The sequence below is a fragment of the Zalophus californianus genome, chromosome X (genome assembly GCF_009762305.2).
Source record: "Zalophus californianus isolate mZalCal1 chromosome X, mZalCal1.pri.v2, whole genome shotgun sequence".
NCBI classification, from domain to species: Eukaryota; Metazoa; Chordata; class Mammalia; order Carnivora; family Otariidae; genus Zalophus; species Zalophus californianus.
In genome coordinates, this window is record NC_045612.1 from 83,687,832 (window position 1) to 83,714,279 (window position 26,448).

The 26,448-nt window shown below is 48.8% G+C and overlaps 1 protein-coding gene across 6 annotated transcripts in view; it reads left to right on the plus strand.

Annotated features, from left to right (window-relative positions):
• Positions 1–26,427, plus strand: part of KDM5C (lysine demethylase 5C) — a 32,962-nt gene extending 6,535 nt beyond the window's left edge. The window contains exons 3-27 of one of the 6 annotated variants that reach the window (XM_027607896.2): positions 733–855; positions 1,164–1,334; positions 1,861–1,995; positions 2,738–2,861; positions 2,972–3,153; positions 4,220–4,378; positions 6,195–6,314; positions 6,446–6,604; positions 7,214–7,395; positions 7,490–7,652; positions 14,072–14,191; positions 14,318–14,512; positions 18,632–18,813; positions 18,902–19,026; positions 19,159–19,306; positions 19,885–19,990; positions 20,658–21,016; positions 21,616–21,754; positions 22,214–22,393; positions 22,569–22,706; positions 22,898–23,497; positions 23,775–23,853; positions 23,991–24,190; positions 24,295–24,420; positions 25,538–26,427. In XM_027607896.2, coding sequence (XP_027463697.1) covers positions 733–855; positions 1,164–1,334; positions 1,861–1,995; positions 2,738–2,861; positions 2,972–3,153; positions 4,220–4,378; positions 6,195–6,314; positions 6,446–6,604; positions 7,214–7,395; positions 7,490–7,652; positions 14,072–14,191; positions 14,318–14,512; positions 18,632–18,813; positions 18,902–19,026; positions 19,159–19,306; positions 19,885–19,990; positions 20,658–21,016; positions 21,616–21,754; positions 22,214–22,393; positions 22,569–22,706; positions 22,898–23,497; positions 23,775–23,853; positions 23,991–24,190; positions 24,295–24,420; positions 25,538–25,648 — 4,326 coding nt within the window. In that variant the 3' untranslated portion in view covers positions 25,649–26,427. The other 5 variants (XM_027607897.2, XM_027607892.2, XM_027607893.2 and 2 more) reach the window with 5 other exon arrangements.
• The last annotated feature ends 21 nt before the right edge of the window (positions 26,428–26,448 follow it).

Here is a 26,448-nt window from a genome sequence, read left to right on the forward strand (position 1 = left end):
AGGATCCTTGGCCCACATCGGGTCCTGGGTTGGCCGAGTGCTAGTGCTGCTTTAGTACACTATCTCTTAGTTCTTCAGCATGCACTCTCAGCCTTCAGCCACCATTGGACAAGTTTTGTGGTGCATAAAGAAGAGGTAAATGTGCTCTTTTGGAACCTTCAATCTCTGAAACATGCCTAGAGCTTAGATGCAGTTTTGGAGGTTCCAGAGGGACCTTCACTGTCTCTCTTGTAAGTCTACCCTTCTGGAGTAAGTGGACTGGGCAGTTATTTTATTTCCCTTTTATAATCAGAAGATGGAGGTCCAGAGAGTAGAACCAATTTGTTCAAGGCTATACAGCAAATCAGTAGCAGGGAATAGCTAAAACTTAAGTTATTTGATATTTGGATCTCTTGGTACCTGCTCTGTGACTTAAGCAGAGGCTCTCTGTAAAAGAGATGATGATACTCACACAGCCCTGTCAGGGATATTGAGAGGGTGTGCATGTAAAACTGTGGCTCTTGTGACTCGACCTTCTCCGTGTGGGGACCTTGGGCTTATCCTATTGCCTAGAAGGTGGCAGAGATGAGAGAGAGGTGGGCTAAGCACTGCCTAGAGTTTGGGACCCATTTCACTGGGAAAAGCCCTAGATGGTGGGCTGCTCTGTACCCTTTCTCCCCTCATAAGATTAGGCCAGAAGATGGGGTTCAGGTGGAGGGGGAGCCCGGCCTCTTTGAGCCATTTCTTTTCCAGGCCCAGACAAGAGTGAAGCTGAACTACTTGGACCAGATTGCCAAATTCTGGGAAATCCAGGGCTCCTCCTTAAAGATTCCCAATGTAGAACGGCGGATCTTAGACCTCTACAGCCTCAGTAAAGTAAGAAAGGCTTTTCTCAAACCCCTCCCCACCCCTTAATATCCTTCATACTCTGGGGGCTCCCTTGGTTTGGGATATTAGATCTCTATGCTGCAGTGGAAGGGGCACAGCCTCGTAACACATGAGCTGTCATCGGAACTTCTTGGCATCTCTTACTGCAGTTTGAACCTGAGTGGTGGTGGTAGGAGGAGGGGATAGCCCCCAGTGAGGTGAGGGGCTGGAGTTGTCCTCATCACCCTTTCTGCAGGCCAACTCCCTTATGTACATACACACAGCACATCCACATCCCTTCCTGCTTGTCCCTGCAGATCGTGGTGGAAGAAGGTGGCTATGAAGCCATCTGCAAAGATCGTCGATGGGCCCGGGTGGCCCAGCGCCTCAACTACCCACCAGGCAAAAACATTGGCTCCCTGCTACGCTCCCACTATGAACGCATCGTTTACCCCTATGAGATGTACCAGTCTGGAGCCAACCTGGTGGTAAGGATGCCAGGCTGGGGTGGAAGAAGGCTTTCCCCCCCACCAGATGCAGATTTCTCATACTTGCTCTTAATGGAACTGGTTCAGTGGGCTGGAGATCTGGGAGCTAGACTCTGCCCTTTTCTGGTGGTGCCTATTCTTTTCCCATGCTGCCCAGGGTCAGAGGTCCTGGAGTTGCCCACAGGGCCAACCTGCTATCCACTATGTGACAAGATTGTAACCGATAAAGGAATTCCAAGGAGGGAGAGGCATTTGGGGCTCAAGAGGTCTGGGAAGAGATGGCATCTGATTGAGTTAGATGCTTGTGGAGAGGTGGTTTGAAGGTGGAATGACACAAGCAAAGGCAAGAGAAGAATTCTCAAAGTGTGTGCTGGTGTCATTGATAACGACCAGTTGAGCAGGGCCTATTGTTGTGGGTCAGGTGGGTGCAGCCACAGTTTTGTTTGCCATTGGGTAAGGATAGAGGGAAGGCATCATTGGGGGCTGCAGCCCCGTACCCTGACCCTTACTCCTCACTTGTCCCCAGCAGTGCAACACACGTCCATTTGATAATGAGGAAAAGGACAAGGAATACAAACCCCACAGTATCCCCCTTCGACAGTCTGTGCAGCCTTCCAAGTTCAATAGCTATGGCCGGCGGGCCAAGAGGCTGCAGCCTGATGTGAGTACTTCTAAGAGCTTCGGGGGTGGGAGTCCACAAAGTTCCGACCAGAGTTCTGTTCCCTGTCGTACTCTTCCCTTCACTCTGTTCTCTGAGATCTGAGCAGTAGTGTGCCCCCCTCTGGCTACACTCTTGCTCTTTCCTTTACTCTCAGCTGAGCTTCTGAGCTGGGTCTTGATCTGCTCCTATAATAGCTTTTCTGTGTCTGCCCTTTTTTGCCTGTCTTGTTCTTTCTGGACTCACTCTGCTCCTAGGGGTAGACCTCTTCTTTTCCCTTATACCTATATCTTAGTTTCAGGCAGAAGCTTATGTGCCAGACATTGTTCTAGGCACTGGGGGTACAACAGAGAACAAGATAGACATTGTCCCTGGGCTCACCAAAGCGTGTCATTTAGTAGATCGTATTAGTCACTGCCGTTTATTGGTAGTGCCACACACTGTCAGATTTCTTTCTATATGTTATCCCCAAGCCCCTTTGTGAACCTCCTTGTAAGGTAGGAGTTAATATTCTCATTTTACAGTTGGGAAAACTGAAATTCCACCTTACTTTCTTTCCAAGAGAGGGATAATGGGGGAGCTCACTTAACCCTAGTCTCCAAAAAGCAGCTCTGAATTCTTGCCCAAGCCTGCCTGTGCCTCCTGGCATGAGCTCAAGTGATATATAGTCCAAGCTATTGTTCTTTTAGGATGGGGCAGTTTGCCTCAGATAGCAGACTTGATTCATTTCCTTTTTCCCTCCCAGCCGGAACCCACAGAGGAAGACATTGAAAAGAATCCGGAGCTGAAGAAGTTACAGATCTATGGGGCAGGCCCCAAGATGATGGGCCTGGGCCTCATGGCCAAGGATAAGACCCTGCGGAAGAAAGGTAAGGTCTGACAGGCTGGGGCAGTGTGAAGGATGGCCTCACCTGGGGAGAGGAGGCGGGGCCCTGACTGTTCTAGACCTGTACTTTAGAGCCCCTCTTCCCTCTCCCAGATAAGGAAGGGCCTGAGTGTCCCCCCACCGTAGTGGTGAAGGAGGAGTCAGGCGGGGATGTGAAGGTGGAGTCAACCTCACCTAAGACCTTCCTGGAGAGCAAGGAGGAGCTGAGTCACAGCCCAGAGCCCTGCACCAAGATGACCATGAGACTGCGGAGGAACCACAGCAATGCCCAGTTTGTAAGGACCCAGCCCTGACTTCTTAATGCTCTGCTTCTCATCCCTTCAGCGAGCATTTCCCCAGCATGGCTCTGGACCAGGTTGCATTAAGCAGAAAAGTGGGCCTGATGGGCCCTGCCCTCAGGTAGCTCACTTAATTGGGGAAACAAGGCCAACTCACATGGAACAAAGGACAAGAAAGGGTGATCAAGTGCTGTCAACAGGAAGTGCTGGAAGGGTCCAAAGAAGGAGGCTCCCTCCATTGCTTCAGGATAAAGGCTAAGCTCCTCATTACCATGCATGATCCAGTCCCTGCTGACCTCTAGCCTCATTCCCCAGCACTGCCCACCTCACTCCTCTGCTATAGCCACACTGAACTACTTGTAGGTATGTTCGTTTTTTCCCCTGAGACGCACCATGCTCTTTCTTCCCCCCTGCGCCCCCCCCCCATCCCTTTGCACCTGCTATCTCTCCCACCTGGAAGAGTTTTCCCCTGTGCTCTGCCCCATTGCCAAACTTCAGTTTACCTTCAGCTTTCAGTTAGTTTCAGATGTCATTGTTGAGTGTCACCTTTTCAATGAAGTTCTTCCTCAAGGCTGTCCCTCCTTATCTCCAGCCGATTTGAGTGCTCCCTTCTCTAGGGTCCCCTAGTGTACTCTCTGTGAACTGGTATCGGTGGTTTCCACATTACCTTTTAATTTTTATGAATATGTGTCTCTGGAGTACTGTGTGACTTTAGAAGGCAGATGCCATGTCTTACCCATTGCTGTACTTCAGATTCCAGCATAGTGTTGAACACCTAAGTGCTCAGTGTTTATCGAATTAATAAAAATGGGAGATTTCACGACTCATGATAAAGACTCTGCTCTCACAGCTCTACCAGTTTATTTGGGGAGATGATACGTGCATGCAGTTAAACTCCAGAACTAGCACGACTAGCCTGTGACAGGGCCGTGAATGAACGATCTAGCCACCAAGCACGGTGGGTTTCTAATGGAGAGCTCTGTGGACTAGGGTGCTGTCTGGAGGACAGTTTGAAGGCTAGACGAGCTTAGATTGATGAACTGTTGCCTCCTTTTCCTGGCAGATCGAGTCCTATGTGTGCCGGATGTGTTCCCGAGGGGATGAGGATGACAAGCTTCTGCTGTGTGATGGCTGTGATGACAACTACCACATCTTCTGCCTGCTGCCACCTCTGCCTGAGATTCCCAAGGGTGTCTGGCGGTGCCCAAAGTGTGTCATGGCGGTAAGGCCTTCCCAGCCCCAGTTCATGTCTGCCTCAGAGGGTATTCTTGCCTTCCTTCATCAGGCCTTACTGACAGCAGCTTCCCAGCTCAGCCATGGTTTAATGTTTTGGGTCCCTGGGGTGGGGCCAGGCTGGGCTGAGTTTGGGGAGAAAGAAGAGGAGACGTAGCCTTTGCATATGTCCTCTGGGAGCCCCCAGACCACCTGGGGTGGTGAGAGTCCTGATTGGACAGATTGTATGCCAACGTATAGTCAAGATGCTAAATTATGCGTTACAAACTGAGGCGTAGAATTTCAGAGGAGAGGGAACTGACTAAGGGTAGTAATCAGGGAAGGTGTCAGGAATGAGATTTGGAGGACAGGAATATGAAGAAAAAAATTGTTCTTTTGATTTCCAAGTTTTTTATTCTTTGTTTTTTTTAGAAAGCTTGGAAAATAGACAAATTACCTATCATCTCACCACCTAGAGACAACCATTGTTAATAGTCTGGTATATTTTCTTCTCATCTTTTTGTTGTTGCATATATATAACTATCTTTAACAAGTTTGGGCTCTTATATATTTTCATTTGCTATTTTATAATCATTTTTGTATATCATTACATTTATTCATGGGTAGTGATTTGTGTGGGTTTTTTTTGTTTTTTGTTTTTTGTTGGGGGGGCCATCATATGGGTATGATACTGTTTGTTTTCCTTTTGTTTTGATAATTTGATTAGGTTTGCAGTGATACAGGCTTTAACTAGAAGAGGTGGGCAGGGCTAGTAAACTTGGGGATGGAGGCATGCCAGGGCAAGGGTATTGGTGGGAGGGGCGTACTTAGGAGGGCAAGAAGGGCAGTCAGGAGAGCATCTGAAGCATCAGTGAGGGCTGAGAGGCCCGGTAAGTCTGCCAGGTCCATTTCATGAGCTTGCTTCCTTCCTTCATCCAAATTCTGGGCGCTCATCTACATTCGTCTCCGGGTTTCTGGAGAGCAGATGTTGATGGTCTCTCGTCTTATGTCAGGGACTCATCTGTGGTCCTAGAGACCAGCTGTGCGTGTGCGCACACACACACAGCTGAGGAAAGAGACCAGGGCAGTGCATAATGGCCTTGGAAGTGGTGGAGATTTCCTTCAGGGAGGAGTTTGGACACCAACAGTATGATAGACAGTGAAGGCTGTCAGCTCTACTTGGCTCTCTTTAAGTGGTTGTGGGCCAGTGGACCAGATTGACATTGATTTTTTTCCAGACATGAGTGAGTCTGTCTTAACTCTGGGGTACATACAGTTCTCTTCTAAAACTGTGAACCTAGGTTCAAAGCGAGGTAGTCTCATGTCCTATCTTCTGAGACCGTCTAAAGAACAGGAACAGTGTAGGGGGTGACCGTGTAGAAGCTGGTGCCTTTGACTTCCATCCTCTGAGCTACTAGAATATTCAGTGCCATTTTCCCAGGCTTGTAGTTCCCAGTCTGGGCATAAGAAAGCTTCCTTAGACATCCTGTTTAAACTCCCTATTTTAGCTCAAGAGGAAAAAGCGGTGGCGGAAGAACACAGGATAGTGTATTTAAGTCAGAGGTCGTGGTTTTGATAGTAAAGTCCTAAAGGAAGAGAAGAGCAAAAGCATGGCAGCAGTGCATGTGGGGGATGAAAAGACTAATTAAGCTGAAGCGCTGGGAGAAAACAGTGGAGGTGTAAAGTGAGGCCTGCCTCCGGGGCCTTGAGTGCAGACCTAGGGCTGCTCTTCCTCCCTGCTCCTCCCCCATATTTCAGCTTTGCTTTTGAGGATACTCCACCTCTGTGCCCTCTGTCTTGGTGACATGTTCTCCTTTGGGTTTCAGGAGTGTAAGCGCCCCCCTGAAGCCTTTGGCTTTGAGCAGGCTACCCGGGAATACACTCTACAGAGCTTTGGCGAGATGGCTGACTCCTTTAAAGCCGATTACTTCAACATGCCCGTGCACGTAGGTGATGGAGGGCTGGGGTAGCATCAGGGCTAGCGTCATAGGTGTTGGTGCCTGATGGGCTTAGCTCTTTTGAGTCATTGGGGCCAGGATGTGATGGGCCACGGTCATCTGCTACCCCTGTTCCCCAGATGGTGCCTACAGAACTCGTGGAGAAGGAGTTCTGGCGGCTGGTGAACAGCATTGAGGAAGATGTGACTGTTGAGTATGGGGCTGACATCCATTCCAAAGAATTTGGCAGCGGTTTCCCTGTCAGTGACAGTAAGCGGCACCTAACCCCTGAGGAGGAGGTGAGTGGATGATTCATGGTTATATGTCAGCTGTGTGTGCTTTGGCAAGTCATTTAGTATCTCTGTTGGGTGGGGGTAATTATGCCCGCTTCCCACGGCTGCTGTGCGATTTAGATAAGATGGTATACGTAAAGAACACAGCACGGTATCTGGCATGGCATCTCTAACCACGAGATTGGCTATTTCTTTGTAGGATGGGGATGGTATCTACCTTACAAATTTGTTGTAAGGATTAAATGAGAAGGTGTATGAAATACTTGGAAGGGTTCCTGGCTCATTCATAAGAAGTGTTCAGGGACTGGTATTGTGTATGTGGGAAAAAAATGAGGGCCCAGGCCTACCTCCAGAGAAGGGGGCATTTTGGTCCAGAGCGGGGGCTTTTAGCTTGCAGGTATTTTGGTGAGTGAGTATATGTGTAAAACTCCCTAAATTGAAGGGAATTGAAATTTTGTGTGTGTGCATCTGGCAGGTAGGAGGTGGAGAACATCTATAGTATTTCTCAGATGTGTCAAAGAGGTTTGTGACCTCAAAATTAAGGTTCCCTGGGCTAAAGATCTCAGCTCCTTAGCATAACCCTCATCCCCTTTCCACAAATACCCAACCTGACAGGAGTATGCCACCAGTGGTTGGAACCTGAATGTGATGCCAGTGTTGGAGCAGTCCGTACTGTGCCATATCAATGCGGATATTTCCGGCATGAAGGTGCCCTGGCTCTATGTGGGCATGGTCTTCTCAGCCTTTTGCTGGCATATTGAGGATCACTGGAGTTACTCCATTAACTACCTCCATTGGTGAGTGGGGGTCCTGGGAAGCCGGGGAGGCAGGGTAGGCTCCCTCGCGACCACGTGTGTGACCACTCTGTGTGTCCCCTTTCCACGTGGCCAGGGGTGAGCCGAAGACCTGGTATGGGGTACCCTCCCTTGCGGCAGAACATTTGGAAGAGGTGATGAAGAAGCTGACACCTGAGCTCTTTGATAGCCAGCCTGACCTCCTGCACCAACTTGTCACCCTAATGAATCCCAACACCCTCATGTCCCATGGTGTGCCGGTGAGTGCTCAGGAAACAGGACCAAGGGGTAGAAATGATGTAGCGTGTCCTTTGTGGTGGTGGTGGTCGTGGTGGCCGTGGTGGTGGTCATCATCTGGAATCTACCCCTGCCTCTTTCTCATTCTTCTTGTGTCTTAATTTGACAACTCTAATAGAGACCTCACATCTTAGTAGTTAGATAAGCAATGTGATGGTGAGCCCTCTGGGCCATGTGTTTGAGGGCAACACCTCAGGATGGCTTCTTTTCATGTCTGTATTCTAGCCAGTGGAAGAGGGAAATGGGAGGATAGGGGAGGACAAGTCTCCTTATTCCTAAAGACCCACATCATTTCCATTCATCTCCTGTTAGTCACAACTTAGTCACATTGCCACATCTAGCTGCAAGGAAGACTGGAGAATGTGATTCTTATTTTGGATGGTCATGTACCAGTTGCAAATTCATATTGTTCTGAAAGAGGGTGAGAATGAATATTGGGGGGTAACTAGCCGTCTCTGACATGTTCTATATAGTAGCCCTTCTGAGAGCAATGGGTGTTTTTTTTTTAATTATGTAATAGGTCGTAAGTTCTATGGTAATTTTTTTTGCAACATGTAAGTGTATCAAGTCAACATGTTGTGCACTTTAAACTTAAACAATTTTATGTCATATCTTAAGTGGGGGGTGGTACATAATCTCTTCTTAAAAGTGCTAATGTCTATCAACATTTAAAATAAAAAAAGTTAAACCCAGAGTCCTAGACTGAACCTATCCTCCTCTGTGGACTCCTCTCCCACTCCATAAAATGTTTTGCTGCTTGTACAGTCTGGCTTGCCTATAAGGGAATTTCTAGCATTAGCATCAGCCACTTTTCTGGTGTGGATCTTAAGGCAGCCTGATCAGCACTTCTGTAGGAACAGTAATTAGTACATCCTCCACCTGTGTTTTAAGTCTTATTCTGTGTTACTCCTTCCCACTTCCTTCAACCTCCCCCCACCCCGGTGCTGCCCACCACCACGACCTTGGCTGCCCTGCCACTTATTCTAATGCATAGGACGTGGTAGGCAGTCACTGCATATTGAAGTAACGTCTCCTTGAGATCCCCACTCATCTGTACAGTAGGGCTTTGGATTAGGCCAGTGGTTCTCACCCACATTTCTTCTTGCCTTCAGCTTGTATTGATACACTACATACCCTGTAATATTTTTTATTATATACTTTAGTGATACTTAACTAAGCATTGAGGGAGCTAGGGAATTAGAGGAAGTGTATCCCACAACAGTTCAGGCAGCCTTTCTCCACTCAGGGTGGTGGTGGGGGTATCCTTTTCTCTCACTGCCTCACTCCTTTTAAGAACTATTGGACTTGAGAGGTAGAGGTGATCGAGGGCCCTTCCACTTCTGCTCTTCCTAAGTAGGCATTGGGTCTGACTTTTCCTCATACTCCTTTCTTCCTGACCCACAGCACAGCATTAGTCCTTGCCTGCAGTGTCAAGAAAAATTTCTAAGAGTGGAAGAGGATCCTTAAGGATTTAGACAGATAAGATATGTAGTTGTTTAACTCTTACCTCTTTTTAAGAAAACTTTAATACAGATTTTTAAACATGTGCTCTTTGCTTCCAGCTCCACAGCATTTGTCCTGCTCATGGCTCACCAGCTTCTCTGGCCAGCTGCTGCTTCCCCCTCTGCCCGCCCCCACCGGCCCTGCCCCTCCTATAGGTGGTTCCCAGCATCTCCAGGCTTTCTGGACTTGGCAGTATCCCCTCAATCCAAGGCATCTGGTTTTCATATTCTCATGCTGGCAGGCTGCAGTTGCACCAGCTGAAGCTCCCCAAGGAGCTATCTTTAGCCCACCCCCTCCGCCCTTCCCCTTTGGTGGAAGGCAGGCATTTCTTTTTATAGCTATATAGTGTAAGTATTATCTTCATTATAAAAGAAACCTGCCCCCTTTCCAGAAAATGGAAATTTAGAGTGGTCATCTCTATTTCCTCCACACTTTGTTATGTTTCTGTTATTTTTCTTTTTTTTTTTTTTAAAGATTTTATTTATTTATCAGAGAGAGAGACAAAGGCAGGCAGAGGGAGAAGCAGGCTCCTTGCTCAGCAAGGAGCCCGATGTGGGACTCGATCCCAGGACCCTGGGATCATGACCTGAGCTGAAGGCAGACGCTTAACCGACTGAGCCACCCAGGCATCCCGTTTCTGTTACTTTTCTACATAAATTTTGACATAATAATCAGTGTATGGATTTTATAATCTCTTTTTAAGTTTAAATGGTCTAGAATGGCACTGTCCAGTTTGGTAGCCACTAGCTACATGTGGCTGCTGAGCATCTGAAACATGGCTAATCTCATCTGAAATGTTCTGAAATATAAAACACATGTTGGATATCAAGGCTTAGTATGAAAATACCTCACTAATACTACTTTAGTATGCCACATACACATTGAAACGGTGATATTGTGGATATAGTAAATAAAATACATTGAAGTTAGTTTCACCTGTTTTTACTTTTTTAATGTGGCTACTAGAGAATTTAAAAGTATATATGTGGCTGGCATTATATTTCTTTTGGACAGTGCTGGTCTAGAATGATTTTTGCTTCCTTGCTATGAATTGCTTATAACCGTCTTTTAAAACAAGCAAACAAAAAAACCCCGCAACTTTATTGCAGTATAATTTATGTACCATAAAATTCACGCATTTTGAGTACACAAGAGTTCAATGAATTTACAGAGTTGTGCTACCATCACCACAATCCAGTTTTTAGAACATTTGTCACCCCAAAAAGATCCTTCATGCCCTTTTGTAGTCAGTCTCCATTCCAACCCCGAGTCCCAGGCAACCAGTCATCTGCCTTCTGTCTCTAGAGATTTCCCTTTTCTAGACAGTTCACATACATGGGATAATATGTGGTCTTTTGCATCTGGCTTCTTTCAGTTTGCATAATGTTTTCGAGGTTCATCCATGTTGTAGCATGTGTCAGAACTTCATTCCTAAATTTATGGTGGAATACTACATTTTATGGAAGTACCACATTTTGTTTATCCATTCACCACTCGATGAACATTTGGGTCATTTTTAATGACTGCAGAATGTGAGGAGAGCCTTTTTAGATAACTACATAGGAAATGGTAAAGGGACATGGCCAAAGTGAGGGTACAGGTTGAGATGAAGAGTCAGGAGCCTTAAGTTCTGTTTCTGGCCCTGCTACTTGACGCTTCTCTGGAACTCAGTTTTCACATCTATAAAATTAAGGCTGGGTCTAGATCATTCAGCAAGTATTGGCTAGAACTCCCTCTGTGTACAGGCCTTTGGCCAACACCTTGAAGACAAATAAACTGGTCCCTGCCTTTGGGTATGTGCAGTTGAGTGGAGAATAGAGGTGAGCAAATGTTAAGAGATGCTTCAAAAGGACAGCAGACTGGGTCATTGGGGTGGGGGGGGCCTCAGGAAAGCATTTGTAGAAGTGGTGATCCTTGAAGGAAGATAAGAGTTTGCCTGTTGGAGCCGTGGCTTCATCATGTGGACATGGGGTTTCAAGTAAGGGGTTCTCAGCCATGACTTTGCCAGTCAGATTTGCGTTTTTTGGAAGATCATTCTAGTGCTTGGTAATGGGGACCAGGGCAGTAATCCAGGCAAGAAATACTGAGGTTGCCCCTAAGTAGGGATAGATTTGAGAAGAAGAAAATGTATTGGAGGTGGGAGCTGATATATGACCTGAATAAATTTGGAGATGTATTCATGAATGGGCAGATTCAATATTGTGAGGACATTAATTCTCTCCATAGTAATCTAGAATCCTTACAGAAGAATTGTTGGGTTGAAGGATATAAACATTTTAGGTTCTTGATCTATATTAGCAAAATTTCCAGAGAGTAGAAGTTACTGGTCCTATTATCAGCACTGCACCTATTTCACTCTGTGTTCATCAGCATTGAATGTTCATCCTAAAAACCTTTGTGAGACTTCTTCTATAGATGGCAAATTAAACATAACACATGGCTGCTTCCATTCCTTACTGAAACCACTCAAATGGCACAAAGGGTTTTTTTTTTAAGGTTTTTTAAAAATTACTAAAATGGAGAAAACGAGAGGATACAATGATAAAATTCTTGAAACCAGAAAATGGATGAGAAAACTGAATCTTAGGCCAGTATTGAGACATCTGAGAACCAACCAATCTGATTTATACCTCAGAATTCCCCCAGAGGTTCAGTAGTCAGTGACACCAGGCATTCTGGGAAGAAAGATGAGTGAGGTGAAAATAGGGATTGGTTTGTGTCTATATAGGAAGCTGTGAGGTCCCCTTCCACACTGGGCAGCTGGAAATGTGACCCTCCCTCACTAAAGCAAAAGACTTTACTTCTGAAGAGGTAAAAATAAAAGATCTCTGGACTGAGGTCTTCTAGATACAGTTGAGGGTGGAGGTATAGTGAAAATAGTAGGATTCATCATTGTGTACATAATGGATGCTGAGGTTCCCAACTGTCTTTTTCCTCTTGGCTCTTAGAACACTGGCAGACAGATCTTTTTCCTTCAGGCAAAAAAATGGGAGAGTTTTCTCTGGAGAATCTGAGTGGCCCGAAAAGAAAGACCTAGAATTTCCCAAACTGAATGGCACTTCCAGATCACCCTGCAGTGAAGCTCACAGTTGACAAACTTCGCCTATATACTCAGAACTTCCATTCAGCTTTTCCATTTCTTACTCTTAAAGTTGACAGTCACAGATTAACAGACAGTTGAGGACACTCTAGAAAATAGAACCAACCAAACAAAACAACTTGGATAAACAGGTTAGGCAGGCAGAGAAGTAAACTTCAAAAAGGGAAAGAAACCTGGGGCGCCTGGGTGGCTCAGTCGTTAAGTGTTCTGCCTTCGGCTCAGGTCATGATCCCAGGGTCCTGGGATCGAGCCCCACATCAGGCTCCCTGCTCAGCGGGAAGCCTGTTTCTCCCTCTTCCACTCTCTCTGTGTTTCCTCTCTCGCTATGTCTCCCTCTCTCTCTGTCAAATAAATAAAATCTTTAAAAAAAAAAAAAAGGGAAAGAAACCTCAAGATTTTCAGAGATGAGCATATAGCACAAACTGAAATAAGAACAGGATACTATTTGAAAACACCCTGAAAACAAAAAAGAGTTCTTGGAAATTAAAACTGTGATAGTAAAAGGGGAAGAAAAAAGTTTAGAAGATAAATAGTTAAGGAACTCTCTCAGAAAATAGAATAAAAAATGAAGATGGGAAATGGTAAAGTTGAAAGAAATTTTGTTCAGGAGGTTCCATATTCAAATAATGAGTTCTGAAAAGAGAATAGATGAAAACAAAGAATCAAATCATTAATGAAATCATTCAAGAAAATTTCCCTGAACCAAAAGGCTGAGTTTTCAGAATCAAAGGGCCTACCTAGTACATGAATGAAAATAGGTGCACACGAGGGTTTATCTCGTGAATTTTTCTGTCAATCAAACACTGGGATCAGAAAAATCCTACAAGCTTCCTGAGAGAAAACAGGTTTAATTCAAAGCATTAGAAACCAGAATGACTTAAGACTTTTCAAAAGCAACACTAGAATCTAGAAGACTAGAGAGAGCCATGCCTTCAAAATGGTTTTCAGTTTAGAATTCTATATGGTCAAATTATGAAGTGCAAGAGTAGAATAGAGACATTTTTCAAAAAAAAAAAGTTCTTCACACCACTTCCTGGGAAGCTATTGGAGGTGCTCAAGTATAGCCCAAGAGTAAACACCAAGAGAGAGGAAGACCTGGGATCTAGGGAACAGGAGAGATCATCAGGACGGTCCGGGGAGGACGACAGCTGGTTCGAGTTGGAACAGATCTTAGGGCTCTGCTACAGAAAGGTGAAAACTGATAGGCAAGAGGAGGGTTGGACACTTGTCTTAAAGGTTGGGATTGAATTACTAAGACGTGCAGAAAACTAAGCAAACTGAGAAATAATAGGCTATCTTTAAAGTTTAGAGGCATGTTATTTAGGGTTGTTAAGGTAAATGCCAAAATAATCAGAAGAGGTGAAAGTGATTGGCTCTGAGGAGTGGAGAATGGCAGGGCCTGCTAACTTTAAAACAAATCTTATAGACCATTTGGCTCTTGGAACTGCCTATGTGACTGATTAATTATTAATGAAAAAAACCATCGCCAGCTTAACGAAAAGTGGTATTTTAAATTTTTATAAAAATTAGGGAAGTTGAGATATTTTGGTATGTACATTGCCTACTTTTGACTCAAATCTTCTGTTGTTGCTAACATAAATCTCAACTTTGAGATCCGAGGCCAGTGGTTCTTCCTTTTAGAATTGGAGGATCTGAGAGTCTTTCGTCATGCTGTTCCTTCAGGCTCTCTTTTGTCTCCTTAAGGATCCTGCTCTTAAATCAAGTTTCTCCCAACTCTGGAAAACCTGTCTCAGTGACCTTGGCCTTTTTCTTCTTCAGGTTGTCCGCACAAACCAGTGTGCAGGAGAATTCGTCATTACCTTCCCTCGCGCTTACCACAGTGGCTTCAACCAAGGCTACAACTTTGCAGAGGCTGTCAACTTTTGCACTGCTGACTGGGTGAGTCTGGAGTGTTGGTGGGCTGGCAGGGAGAAGCAGGAGGGTTGTGGGGAAGCTGAGGCACCACGGCCTTCAGACTTGGCCACACTCAGCCTTGGCCGCACTCAGCCTTGAATCTGTCCACAGTTGCCGGCTGGGCGCCAGTGCATTGAGCACTACCGCCGGCTCCGAAGATACTGCGTCTTCTCCCATGAGGAGCTCATCTGTAAGATGGCTGCCTGCCCAGAGAAGCTGGACCTGAACCTGGCAGCAGCTGTGCATAAGGAGATGTTCATCATGGTGCAGGAGGAACGGCGTCTGCGAAAGGCCCTGCTTGAGAAGGTAGGGTGGAGGGGAGAGGGCCCTGAATTAGGCACGCAATCCTGGCAGAAGTGGGGGAAGGAAGAAGTAGATGTAACTTCTATTCTTGGGGTATAGTAAAAAGAACTAGATCCATCTGGATTGGAAATCACATTCCTGTGCGCATGGGTGACTCAGTCAGTCAAGCGTCTGCCTTCGGCTCAGGTCATGATCTCAGGGTCCTGGGATCAAGTTCTGCATCGGGCTCCCTGCTCAGCAGAGAGTGTGCTTGTCTCTCTCCCTCTGCCCCTCCCTTCTGCTTGTGGTGTTTCTAGCTCGCACGTGCTCTCTCTCTCAAATAAATAAATAAAATCTTAAAAAAAAATCACATTCCATTCTCTGCTCTGCCATTTATCAACAACTGTGAGCAAGTTAATTTACTTCACTGTCAGTATCCGTCTCTGGGAAATGGGGATTATGATGTTTATCTTTTGGGATAGTTGAATAGATTAAAGATTATGTTTATTAAGTAACTGACCCGTAGCAAGTGCTGGTGTCACTGCTATTCGTCATTATTTAAATAACCCAACAGGACAGGCTGGCATGTGGAACCACAACTGCTGATTTAGCTGGGTGACCTTTTCAGGTTATTTAACCTCTGATAGTCTCACTTCCCCACTCTGTAAAATGGGAATAAATACCGAACTTGCAAGGGAATTGTAATTGCTTGAAGAAGGTGATTTATGTCAAAGCATCTGTTAATTGCACTTGCATTGTACTAGCTGCTGTTACTGGTAATAACATGAAGAAAATGATTGAAATATGGAACATTTCTTAGGAAATGCCATTTTATTACATTCAGATGATTCAGTAGCTCAAACTAGGGTGCTACTACCAAATACAAGGTGGTCCTCCTTTATTTTATTTTTTTTTTTTAAAGCAGTCCTCTAATCTCTCATAAGCGAGTGGTCAGTTGTGTTTGTAGGTGAGTGGGACTGCTACTCATGTAGTTCAACTGCCTTCTTAAAGCTCCACACTTGCTCAGTTAGGAAGTGACTTAGTGAGAGTCCTCTATAGTATTACAAAGGAATGCTGGTCCTGAGTGACCCCTTGCTGCCCATTTAGGGTAATACTTTCTTATGTTAAAGCTCATTTATAACTTGCCCGTGAGCATGGGCTATAAGGAGAATTTCAGCTGTGGTAATGTTGGAAGTTTGTGGTGTTAGTTGGTAAGCCCCTGGGCTTTCCCAGGCATCATTTTCTCTCTCTTCAGTGCTATTATTAAATGATGACCCTGGGGTTGTTCCAGACTATAAGAAGGAGTCAAAGCGAGGTGGGAAGACTAGGTATTCTCATCCGGACATTGAGAATTCTTTATACTTGGCTCTTACCTCAGAGAAGGTTCTGGACCCCCCAGTCTTAAAAATCTGTAAAAGGTGTGTGTGTGTGTGTACGTACTTTTACTTGGCTCTTACCTCAGAGAAGGTTCTGAACCCCCAGTCTTAAAAATCTGTAAAAGGTGTGTGTGTGTGTGTGTGTGGGTGTGTGGGTGTGTGTGTGTGTGTGTGTGTACGTGTGTGTACACTTTTATGGGGAGAGGGCTCCTAGCTTGCATCCAGTTCTCAGAGGAATCTATGATCCAAAAATACATAGGGACTGCATCTGAACTTAGAGCATTCTCTGACTTTAGAGTCAAAATAGACTGTAGCCAGATTCTTTGGGCAGGTTATAGACCCTCTCTCTGAGACTTAGTTTCCTCCTTAGTAAAATGGGATAGGCCTGTGAAATAGGTATCCTTAATCTGAAAATTAGAGCTAATAATAGTAAGTATTTGTTGGGTTCCCCAAACTTCTAACTGGTGTGTGCCCTTGACCAACATCTCCCCATTTCCCCCAGCCCCCAGCCCTTGCAAACCACCATTCTACTCTTGTTTCTATTGAGTTTGGCTTTTTTCGATTCCACGTATAAGTGACATTCTATAGTATTTTGTCTTTCTGTGTCTGACTTACTTGACTTAGTATAATGCCCTCAAGGTCCATCCATGTTATTATAATTGGCAGTATTTCCTTCTTTCTCGTGGCTGGATAATAGTCTGTTGTATGTAAATACCATGTCTTCTTGATCTGTTCATCCACTGATGGACTCTTAGATTGTTTCTATATCTTGGCTATTATTGTGAATAATGCTGCAGTGATCATGGGAGTGCAGATATCTCTTTGAGATTCTGATTTCATTTCCTTTGGATATATATCCAGAAGTGAGATTGCTAGATCATAGGGTAGTTCTGTTTTAAATTTTTTGAGGAACCTCCATACTGTTTTCCAGGTAGCTGAATCAATTTACATTCCCACCAACAGTGCACGAGGGTTCCCTTTGCTTCACATCCCTTGCTAACACTTACTATCTCTTGTCTTTTTGGTAATAGCCATTCTGACAGATGTAAGGTGATATTTTGATTTGCATTTCCCTGATGATGATGATTGTCACGTTGAGCATCTTTTCATGTACCTCTTGGCCATTTGTATCTCTTTGGAAAATGTCTGTTCAGGTTCTCTGCCTATTTTTGATCAGATTGTTAGTGGGGTTTTATTTTTTTGCTATTGATGTTGGATGAGTTCCTTGTATGTTTTGGATATTAGCCCTTTATCAAATAGATGGTGTACAGATACTTTCTCCCATTCTGTAGGTTTCCTTTCATTTTGTTGATGATTTCTTTTGCTGCGCAGATGCTTTCTTTATAGCTAAATGTAGTCCCACTTATTTATTTTTGCTTTTGTTGCTTGTGCTTTAGGTATCCTATCCAAGAAGTCATTGCCAACCAATGTCCAGGAACTTTATCACTATGTTTTCTTCTGGGAGCTTTGTGGTTTTAGGTGTCATGTTTAAGTCTTTAATCAATTTCAAGTTAATTTTCATGCGTGTATAAGGACCCAGATTCGTTCTTCTGCTCATGGTTACTCAGTTTTCTCAGTGCCACTAATTGAAGAGACTATCTTTTACCTGTTGAGTATTTTTGGCTCTCTTATCAAATGTTAGTTGACTGTATATGCAAGGGTTTATTTCTGGGCTTAATTCTGTTCCACTGCTCTGTGTGTCTCTTTTTATGCAAGTACCATACTGTTTTAATTACTGTAGCTTTGTAGTATAGTTTGGAATCAGGAAGTGTGATGCCTCCAGCTTTGTTCTTCCTTGTCAAGATTGTTTTGGCTGTTAGGGGTCTTTTGTGGTTCCACTTATTCTAAATGTTTTGATACTTTTCTAAGTCCTTAGTTGCTGTACCTTTTTAATCTTCATGACAACACAATGAAGATGGTGCCATTATCTCCCATATTATAAGATGGGGAAACAAACCCAGAGAGGTGTAAATTATTTACTCCATACCACACAACTAATTAAATAAGTGGCAGAGCGGGATTTGTAATGTACAACAGACTCCTATCTGATGCAGAGGTTAGATGTTACAGTCAATATAGAACAAAAACTGTTAGTCAGAATTTCCCTTTAAAAATCCCTAAAATTGGCCATAATGCATAGTGTCATACTGTCTTTCAGTTACTTCAGCATAACTGGCTTTTCTCCATTTTTGGAACAGAATGCTTTTTCTTCATCTGAGTAACAGATGAAGTCATTGGCATAGGTTTGGAAGCCATATTGTTGAAAAAAAATTTTTTTATCTTTAAACGCTGGACACAAGTGCAGTTTTGTTTCTGTGAGTTCCGTATGTGCTTTGCAGTGTGTCCTGCCTGCCAGGCTGCCGGCACGGCGCCTGGAACACGGTGGGCGCTGAGTGACTCGAAGCCAGCCTTGTTCCCCTTGTTCTCAGCCTTTCCCTTGGCCACTCCCACACAGTGCCACCTCTGGTGCCTTGGCCCACTGCTTTCCTCACCTCCTCTCACCCTAAAGGCCCTTTTTGCTGATCTGATTCTCACCTGATTTTTTTTTTTTTTCCTCTCAGCCCACACTGATCTTGCCCTGGTTCATCTGATTTCCCCAGTGTGGAGAGCTTAAACTTCACAGAGGCAGTATGTTCTGTGGGGTTTGCTCTCCAGAACTCTTAGCACAGATTGGAGTCTAACGTGGGGCTCAGTTGTGGCAGAGATAGGGGCCTATCTGTATCCCTGTTCTGGTTCTATATAACGCGCGTGGGTTGAATGCCCCCAGGGCATCACGGAAGCTGAGCGAGAGGCTTTTGAGCTGCTCCCAGATGATGAGCGCCAGTGCATCAAGTGCAAGACCACGTGCTTCCTATCAGCCCTGGCCTGCTATGACTGCCCAGACGGCCTTGTCTGCCTTTCCCACATCAATGACCTCTGCAAGTGCTCCAGTAGCCGGCAGTACCTGCGGTGAGCAGGGGGCCTACTGAAGAAAGCGGGCTGAGGAGAGGGCTGCAGAGCTGGGCCAGATGTGTGCTTCCCTGCCGTCTTCCTCCAGGTATCGATACACCTTGGATGAGCTCCCTGCCATGCTGCATAAGCTGAAGGTTCGGGCCGAGTCCTTTGACACCTGGGCCAACAAAGTTCGAGTGGCCCTGGAGGTGGAGGATGGGCGGAAGCGCAGTGAGTGATGGGGGGGACGGAGGGACTCCACAGGCAAGTTCTCTTCCCTTTTCTTCTGGACCCCACCCCCACCCCCTTCCTCTGCCTTTACTCAGTACTGCCTACTCCTTGCCGCTTTCATTCTCTCCCCAGGCCTTGAAGAGCTGAGGGCGCTAGAGTCTGAGGCCCGTGAGCGGAGGTTCCCAAACAGTGAGCTGCTGCAGCGACTAAAGAACTGCCTGAGCGAGGCGGAGGCTTGCGTGTCCCGGGCTCTGGGACTCGTCAGCGGCCAGGAAGCTGGGTATGGCAGTGGGAGGTGGCGGGCTCAGGTTCTGCCTGCTGAGGAGCCGGCACCTAGGAGGAGTGGACTCTGAGCGCCACTGGGCAGATGACAAGCACTGCCGTGCGGGGTGGCCTAAGAGGTGTTGGGAGGGCAAGGAGATCAGGCAACTAGAATGGAGAAGAGTGCTAAGAAAGCTAGAAATGGTTCTTTTTATCAGTACCTGGAGATTTCCGGCAGGCTTAGGGATTTTGTGGGCAGGGAGGAGTTGTGGAAGGTTTAGGGACAAGAAGCATCAGCCTGATCAGAGAATTCACGGTAGAGGATGAGTTGAAAAGTCCAGCTTCTGTTACCATCATTTAATTTCTAAGCCCCCCCCCCCCCCGCCATATATCCTATATTCCCCTCTTCTTATTTGCTCTCATCATATGTATGTGCTGAAATATTAAACCCCCCTCCTCTAATCTGGACAGTTGGCACTGTGGAGTAGGAGGCATGATCAAGGTGGGCAGGTGTGAGGAAAGGTGTTGGGTCTGAGCACAGAGATGGAGGGAGGGGACTGGGTTTGGACCTGAAACCCCACATGTGAAACTCCATAGCCCCCACAGGGTGGCTGGTCTACAGATGACCCTGGCTGAGCTCCGGGCCTTTCTGGACCAGATGAACAACCTGCCTTGTGCCATGCACCAGATTGGGGATGTCAAGGTGAGGAGGAGTGCACTCAGAGTGCTGATGAGGGTTCAGGGGGATTGGGAGACCTGAGCAGCAGGCCACTCTTGGCTTCCTTAAAAAGCGTCAAAAATATTTGGGCAAGACAGGATGCGCCTGTCAGAGTAACAGGAGCTGGGAGGCAAAGGGGCGGGTGGCAGGGGTGTAAGTACAGGATGCAGAGTCAAGAGAAGGTGTCCTGGTGGGAGGTGGATGAGGAGAAAGGAACAAGGATATTTGTGGGCCTGGAAAGCTTGAGTCAAGTTCAGGAAGGGAGAGGAGAGGTGGGACGAAGAGGGCAGTGGACACCAGTGTAAGCGTAAGGGTTTGTGAGGAGGCCAAGTGTAGCAGAGTGTTTTTAAGGCAGAGGGTCTCCCGGTGCTGTACATCAGAATCCTCTGGGGACTGAAACAAAGCATAGACTCCTGACCAAACCCTATTAAGACTCTAAGGGTGGGGCCCAGGAATCTGTGTTTAACAAATTCCCCAGGGTATTCTAGCGGGCAGGAACCTTAGGGCATGGCAAAGGAGGAGAGCGCAGCCCACGTTAGGCTCTCTTCCCAAATACTGGCAGGTAAGAAGGTAGGTGGGGCAAAGGTATTTGGTGGTGGGACCTCCAAGTGGGCCCAGCTGAGGAGTCTGTTGTTCTTCTGTATCCTGGTAGGGTATTCTGGAACAGGTGGAGGCCTACCAGGCTGAGGCCCGTGAGGCCCTGGCCTCACTGCCCTCCAGTCCAGGGCTACTGCAGTCCCTGTTGGAGAGGGGGCAGCAGCTGGGGGTGGAGGTGCCTGAGGCCCAGCAGCTCCAGCGGCAGGTGGAACAGGCGCGATGGCTGGATGAGGTGAAGCGAACGCTGGCCCCCTCAGCCCGAAGGGGCACCCTGGCTGTCATGCGGGGACTGTTGGTCGCGGGTGCTAGCGTCGCCCCTAGCCCTGCTGTCGATAAGGCCCGGGCTGAGCTGCAGGAGCTGCTGACCATTGCGGAACGCTGGGAGGAGAAAGCCCACCTCTGCCTGGAGGCCAGGTAGGTCCAGCCCTCTCCCCGCCCCGCCCCCCGGCCCCAACCTTCAAGGTTTAGTGGGAAAGCTGATGGGGTGATTTCCATGGGTGGCCTTGGGTACCAGACTCCAGTGCTCGTGTATTGACTTTCTTCCTTCTTTTGTTCCCTAGTTTATCTTTTTTTTTTTTTTTTTTTTAACTACATGTATACATAGAGGCAGAGCTAGGCTTACGGGGAAGCAGAGATGGACAGATACGGATAGAGGACTAGCCCCACTGGCTGACGTGGGCACACACACTAATGGGCAGACGGACAGGTGCCAGGCAAAGCCCCGCAGGGCACCCTGACATACTGTGGCGCCAGGGGCGCACCGCCGCTTGTGGCGGCCGTGCAAGCAGGCTGACAGGCAGAGAAGCCGAGGCGCAGAGGCCACGGCAGAAGTTGGGTGGGCGTGTGCGGTCTGGAGCGAGCAGGACCGGCAGCCCTCTGTAGGCGGAGTGCTAGCAAGTAGGCCCAAGTGGCCTCTCCAGGGGCCGCTGCCGATGTATCTGGTGGGCAGGCCAGGCTGCCGGTCAGGCAGATCACTCTAGACTGAGGCCTCTTTTTTTTCCCCTTACCTTTAGGCAGAAGCATCCACCAGCCACGCTCGAGGCCATAATCCACGAGGCAGAAAACATCCCTGTTCACCTGCCCAACATCCAGGCTCTCAAGGAGGCTCTTGCTAAGGCCCGGGCCTGGATCGCTGATGTGGACGAGATTCAGGTGAGGAACCTGTCGCCCCCTGAACCTCTACCCTAGATCTTCAGTCCAGCAAGGAGAGCTGGCATACATCGGGTTGGGCTGGCTTGGCTAGAGAAGCAGTCCAGCCCAGTGAAAGGAGGCAAAATATGCTTGGCAGCGAGCCATGGGAGGAGGGCTCGCAAGGCCAGCCTGAGGGTGGAGAGGTTGTGGAAAGGGTCAGGAGGGTAGGGGCAGGGAGGGTGGAAGAGGCAGGCCACAACAAAATGATGAGTCCGATGGTCACGGGCACTGACCGGATTACCTGCGGGCTGAGCCGGCGGCTGTGGGGGTTGTAGGGGGGCGCTTCCCTTCGCATGATCCCTGTTTGGTTCTGCCCAGAGACTCCAAGTCTGGTGCCTCTTCCCAGCTCAGGGCCAGGCACAGAGTAACCTCAGTAAATGCTGGCAAGTTGACTTGAGCTCTCTCTTGCCTCTGTCCCAGAATGGCGACCACTACCCCTGCTTGGATGACTTAGAGGGCCTGGTGGCTGTGGGCCGGGACCTACCTGTGGGGTTGGAGGAGCTGAGACAGCTAGAGCTACAGGTGCTGACAGCGCACTCCTGGAGGGAGAAGGCCTCCAAGACCTTCCTCAAGAAGAACTCTTGCTACACACTGCTGGAGGTGAGGCCTGGGCCCTGACCGCCCCCCCCCCCTCCCCCCCCCCCCCGCCGCCAGCCTCTCCTGCCTCCAGCCCAGCTGTTGTGAGGCGGCTCACAGGAGACCGTGGGGCTTGCGGGGCCCTGGCAGTGGGAGGGAGGGGAGGCCTACTCATCCGCGCCCTGTCTGCCTGCTTTAGGTGCTCTGCCCGTGTGCAGACGCCGGCTCGGACAGCACTAAACGCAGCCGGTGGATGGAGAAGGAGCTGGGGTTGTACAAATCTGACACGGAGCTGCTGGGACTGTCCGCACAGGACCTCAGGGACCCAGGCTCTGTGGTAAGGAGCGAGGACTCACAGTGAGCGGAGAGCCTGGCGGTGATAAGTGTCTGAGCGGGGCCGCCCTGGGCGGACTGCTTGCTCCCTAGGCCTCGCTTCTCCTGGTTTGGGAGTAGGGTGTTGATGGGGCCGGAGGAGGGAGGGGACGGACGGGCCGCTGACCCCCTCTCCCGCTGTCCTGGGCATGCCAGATCGTGGCCTTCAAGGAGGGGGAGCAGAAGGAGAAGGAGGGTATCCTGCAGCTGCGTCGCGCCAACTCCGCCAAGCCCAGTCCACTGGCATCGTCGGCCACGGCTTCCTCTGCACCCTCTGTCTGTGTGTGTGGGCAGGTGCCGGCTGGGGCGGGAGCGCTGCAGTGTGACCTGTGTCAGGACTGGTTCCATGGGCGATGTGTGTCGGTACCCCGCCTCCTCAGCTCCCCGAGGCCTAGTCCCACCGCGTCCCCACTGCTGGCCTGGTGGGAGTGGGACACCAAATTCTTGTGTCCGCTGTGCATGCGCTCACGGCGCCCGCGCCTGGAGACCATCCTGGCACTGCTGGTGGCCCTGCAGAGACTGCCCGTGCGGCTGCCTGAGGGCGAGGCCCTGCAGTGTCTCACAGAGAGGGCCATCAGCTGGCAAGGCCGTGCCAGGCAGGCTTTGGCCTCTGAGGACGTGACTGCTCTGTTGGGACGGCTGGCTGAGCTTCGCCAGCGGCTGCAGGCTGAGCCCAAGCCTGAGGAACCCCCTACCTACCCTTCAGCCCCTGCCTCTGACCCTCTCAGAGAAGGCAGTGGCAAGGATATGCCCAAGGTGAGCTGCCCGCCCCAGCTCTTGCCCTCCCATTCCTGTCTCCTTGCCCCGCCCCTGTTTAGGCTCCAGCCCCATCCCTGCTCTCTGACTTCCGACCTCTCTCTCGGCCCGGCCTCCCTGCCCCATTCTACATTCCGCCCAGATCCCCCGACTGCTCCTTGCCGCAGCCTTTGTCTGCTCTCCTCCTCCAGGAGGTGGAACGTGCCGAGTCGGGGGTCGGTGGGGAACAGGGCCTGATTCTTCAGTCACCACCATCCGTCCTCGCTCTCCTTGGCAGGTCCCGGGCTTGCTGGAGAACGGAGACAGTGTGACCAGCCCTGAGAAGGTAGCCCCGGGGGAGGGCTCAGGTAAGAGAGGTAGGTCCAGGTGTGGGTAGGCTGCTGATTGGATATCCCCAGGGCCCCGTGTGCTCCTCGGCTCACGGTGGGGGGTGGGGGTGGAGGGGTACAACCCAGAGCAGCATCTAACCCAGCCTGTCCCTGCAACCCACCAGACCTGGAGCTGCTGTCGTCGCTGTTGCCACAGTTGACTGGCCCCGCGTTAGAGCTGCCTGAGGCCACCCGGGCCCCTCTGGAGGAGCTCATGTTAGAAGGGGACCTGCTTGAGGTGACCCTGGATGAGAACCACAGCATCTGGCAGCTACTGCGGGCTGGGCAGCCTCCAGACATGGAGCGGATCCGCACACTTCTGGAGGTGAGGACAGGGATCGCGGACAGGGCCAGGAGGTCAGGCCAAGGAGGCAGGGATCCCAGGCCTGACCACTGGCCCACACCTCTTTCTGCCTGTCTGATACACAGCTGGAGAAGGCAGAGCGCCATGGGAGCCGGGCACGGGGCCGGGCATTGGAGAGGCGGCGACGGCGGAAGGTGGATCGGGGTGGGGAGGGCGATGACCCAGCCCGAGAGGAGCTAGAGCCAAAGAGGGTACGGAGCTCAGGGCCAGAGGCCGAGGAGGCCCAGGAGGAGGAGGAGCTGGAGGAGGAGACTGGGGGTGAGGGCCCCCCCCAACCCCTGCCCACCACTGGCAGCCCCAGCACCCAGGAGAACCAGAATGGCTTGGAGCCGGCGCTAGGGGCCACTTCAGGCCCCACGGCCCCTTTCTCTACTCTGACTCCTCGGCTGCATGTGCCCTGCCCGCAGCAGCCGCCTCAGCAACAGTTGTGACAGTGGCTGAGCCTAGCACAGATCCCCCACAGAGACCCCCCCCCCCCTTGGCCTCAAGGATCCTCTGACCATCAAGCCTGCTTCTTGGGAGGTGGGCAAGAAGGGGGGATGGCCACCCCCCTCCCCCCCGAGCCCACTCCCGAGTCCCTTGACTTTTATATTCTGACTCCAAGGTATTGTTCAGACCTCAGCTCCTGGGGGCCGGCCCCTGGAGTCCCCCTCCCTGGTAGCCTCTAACCAGCATTCCCAGACACCTGAGGCAGATAGACAGATGGATGGGCAGGTGGGCAGGGGGGTGGCTGGGGCTGGGCCAGCACCATTCCAGAGACAAGGCCAGTGCGTATGCAAACTGGGGGAAAACTCCTCTCCCTTCTCTCCCCAGTTCTGGTCCTGGCCAGGCCATGCTACACTAACCTCACCTCCCTCTCACTCTTTCTCCTCCCTCCCCTTTCCTGCCTCTCCCTCCCATCCCCCCCACCCCCACCCTACTTTCTCCGCCCCCCCCCTCCCCTGACTGTTCCACCCAGGAGGAGGAAACTTCACATAGCTGTGCTCACAGTTTTTTATTTTAAATGAATTTGGTTGGGGAGCTGAGCAGGCTCCTTATGATCTGAAGAAAGCTTTTGGTGCTTGTCCTCAAAACCACCTTGACCTTCTCCCCCTGTCCTGCCCTGTCTCCTTTCCTCCTCCTGGGTTCATGTTGTAATAAAAGAAGATCGTTGGTGTGTAATTAATTTGTTCAAAAAAAAAAAAAAAAGAAACTTGGTTCCAACTGAAGCCTATTTTAATTTTATTTTATTATTTTCCTCTTGTTAGAAATAAAACCCTTAGCAACATTTTTTGGAAATATGTTTCTGAAGTGCATTTCTCTTTGAAGGGGGAGAACAGTGCCTCCATCACCTGTCAGCGGAGGGCTGAAGTCTGGGAGCTCTGGGTTCTGAAAACAAGTTCTACCGGGTTCTCCTTACCTGTGGGCAAGACATCCTGAGTCTCCCCCCACCCCATCCCCAAACCAGTTTTCCCCATCTCCCAGCAGATGGGCCTGACACCTCTCGCCTAAACTTCTGCCTCAGCCCCCTCCCACTTTATGCCCTCCAGTCCGTCCTCCTCAAAGCCCCCCAGAGGCATTTTTGGTTTTGGCTTTATTGAGATATAATTTATACATCGTAAAGTTTACCTGTTTTAAATGTAAAATTCAGTGATTTAGAGCGATGTTTTCTAAAGTACAGAACTGATGATGTCACTCTTGCTGCTTAAAACCATCCATGATGCTTTATTGCCCTTAAGATCAAGGTTATATTTATAATCTCATTCTTTCTGGAATGCTTTCCTGTCCGACCCATATGCCATGTTCAGGGATGCTTCCCTGACTTTTCTCTACCCTAAAGGGTTTCTTCGGCCCTGTGAATGGAGAGTAAAGCTCAGATGTGTGGTCATTTGCAGCCCAAGTTCACTTTTACAGCTTTATTGTGATATAATTTATATACATCATACAGTTTACCCACTTAAAGTATACAATTCAGTGGCTTTTAGTATATTCTAGTTGTGCAACCGTCACTGCAAAAGATTTTAGAATGTTTTTTCATCATTCCAAAATGAAACCACACTCCTTAGGCATCACACCCCTGTCCCGGCCCCTGCCCCCCACCCCCCCAACCCCACCTCCCCCACCCCGTCCCCCTGGCCCTTCAACCCTAGGCTACCACTAATCTATATGGATTTGCCTATTTTGGACATTTTATATAAATGGAATCATACAATTTGTGATCCTTTGTGACTGTGTTCTTT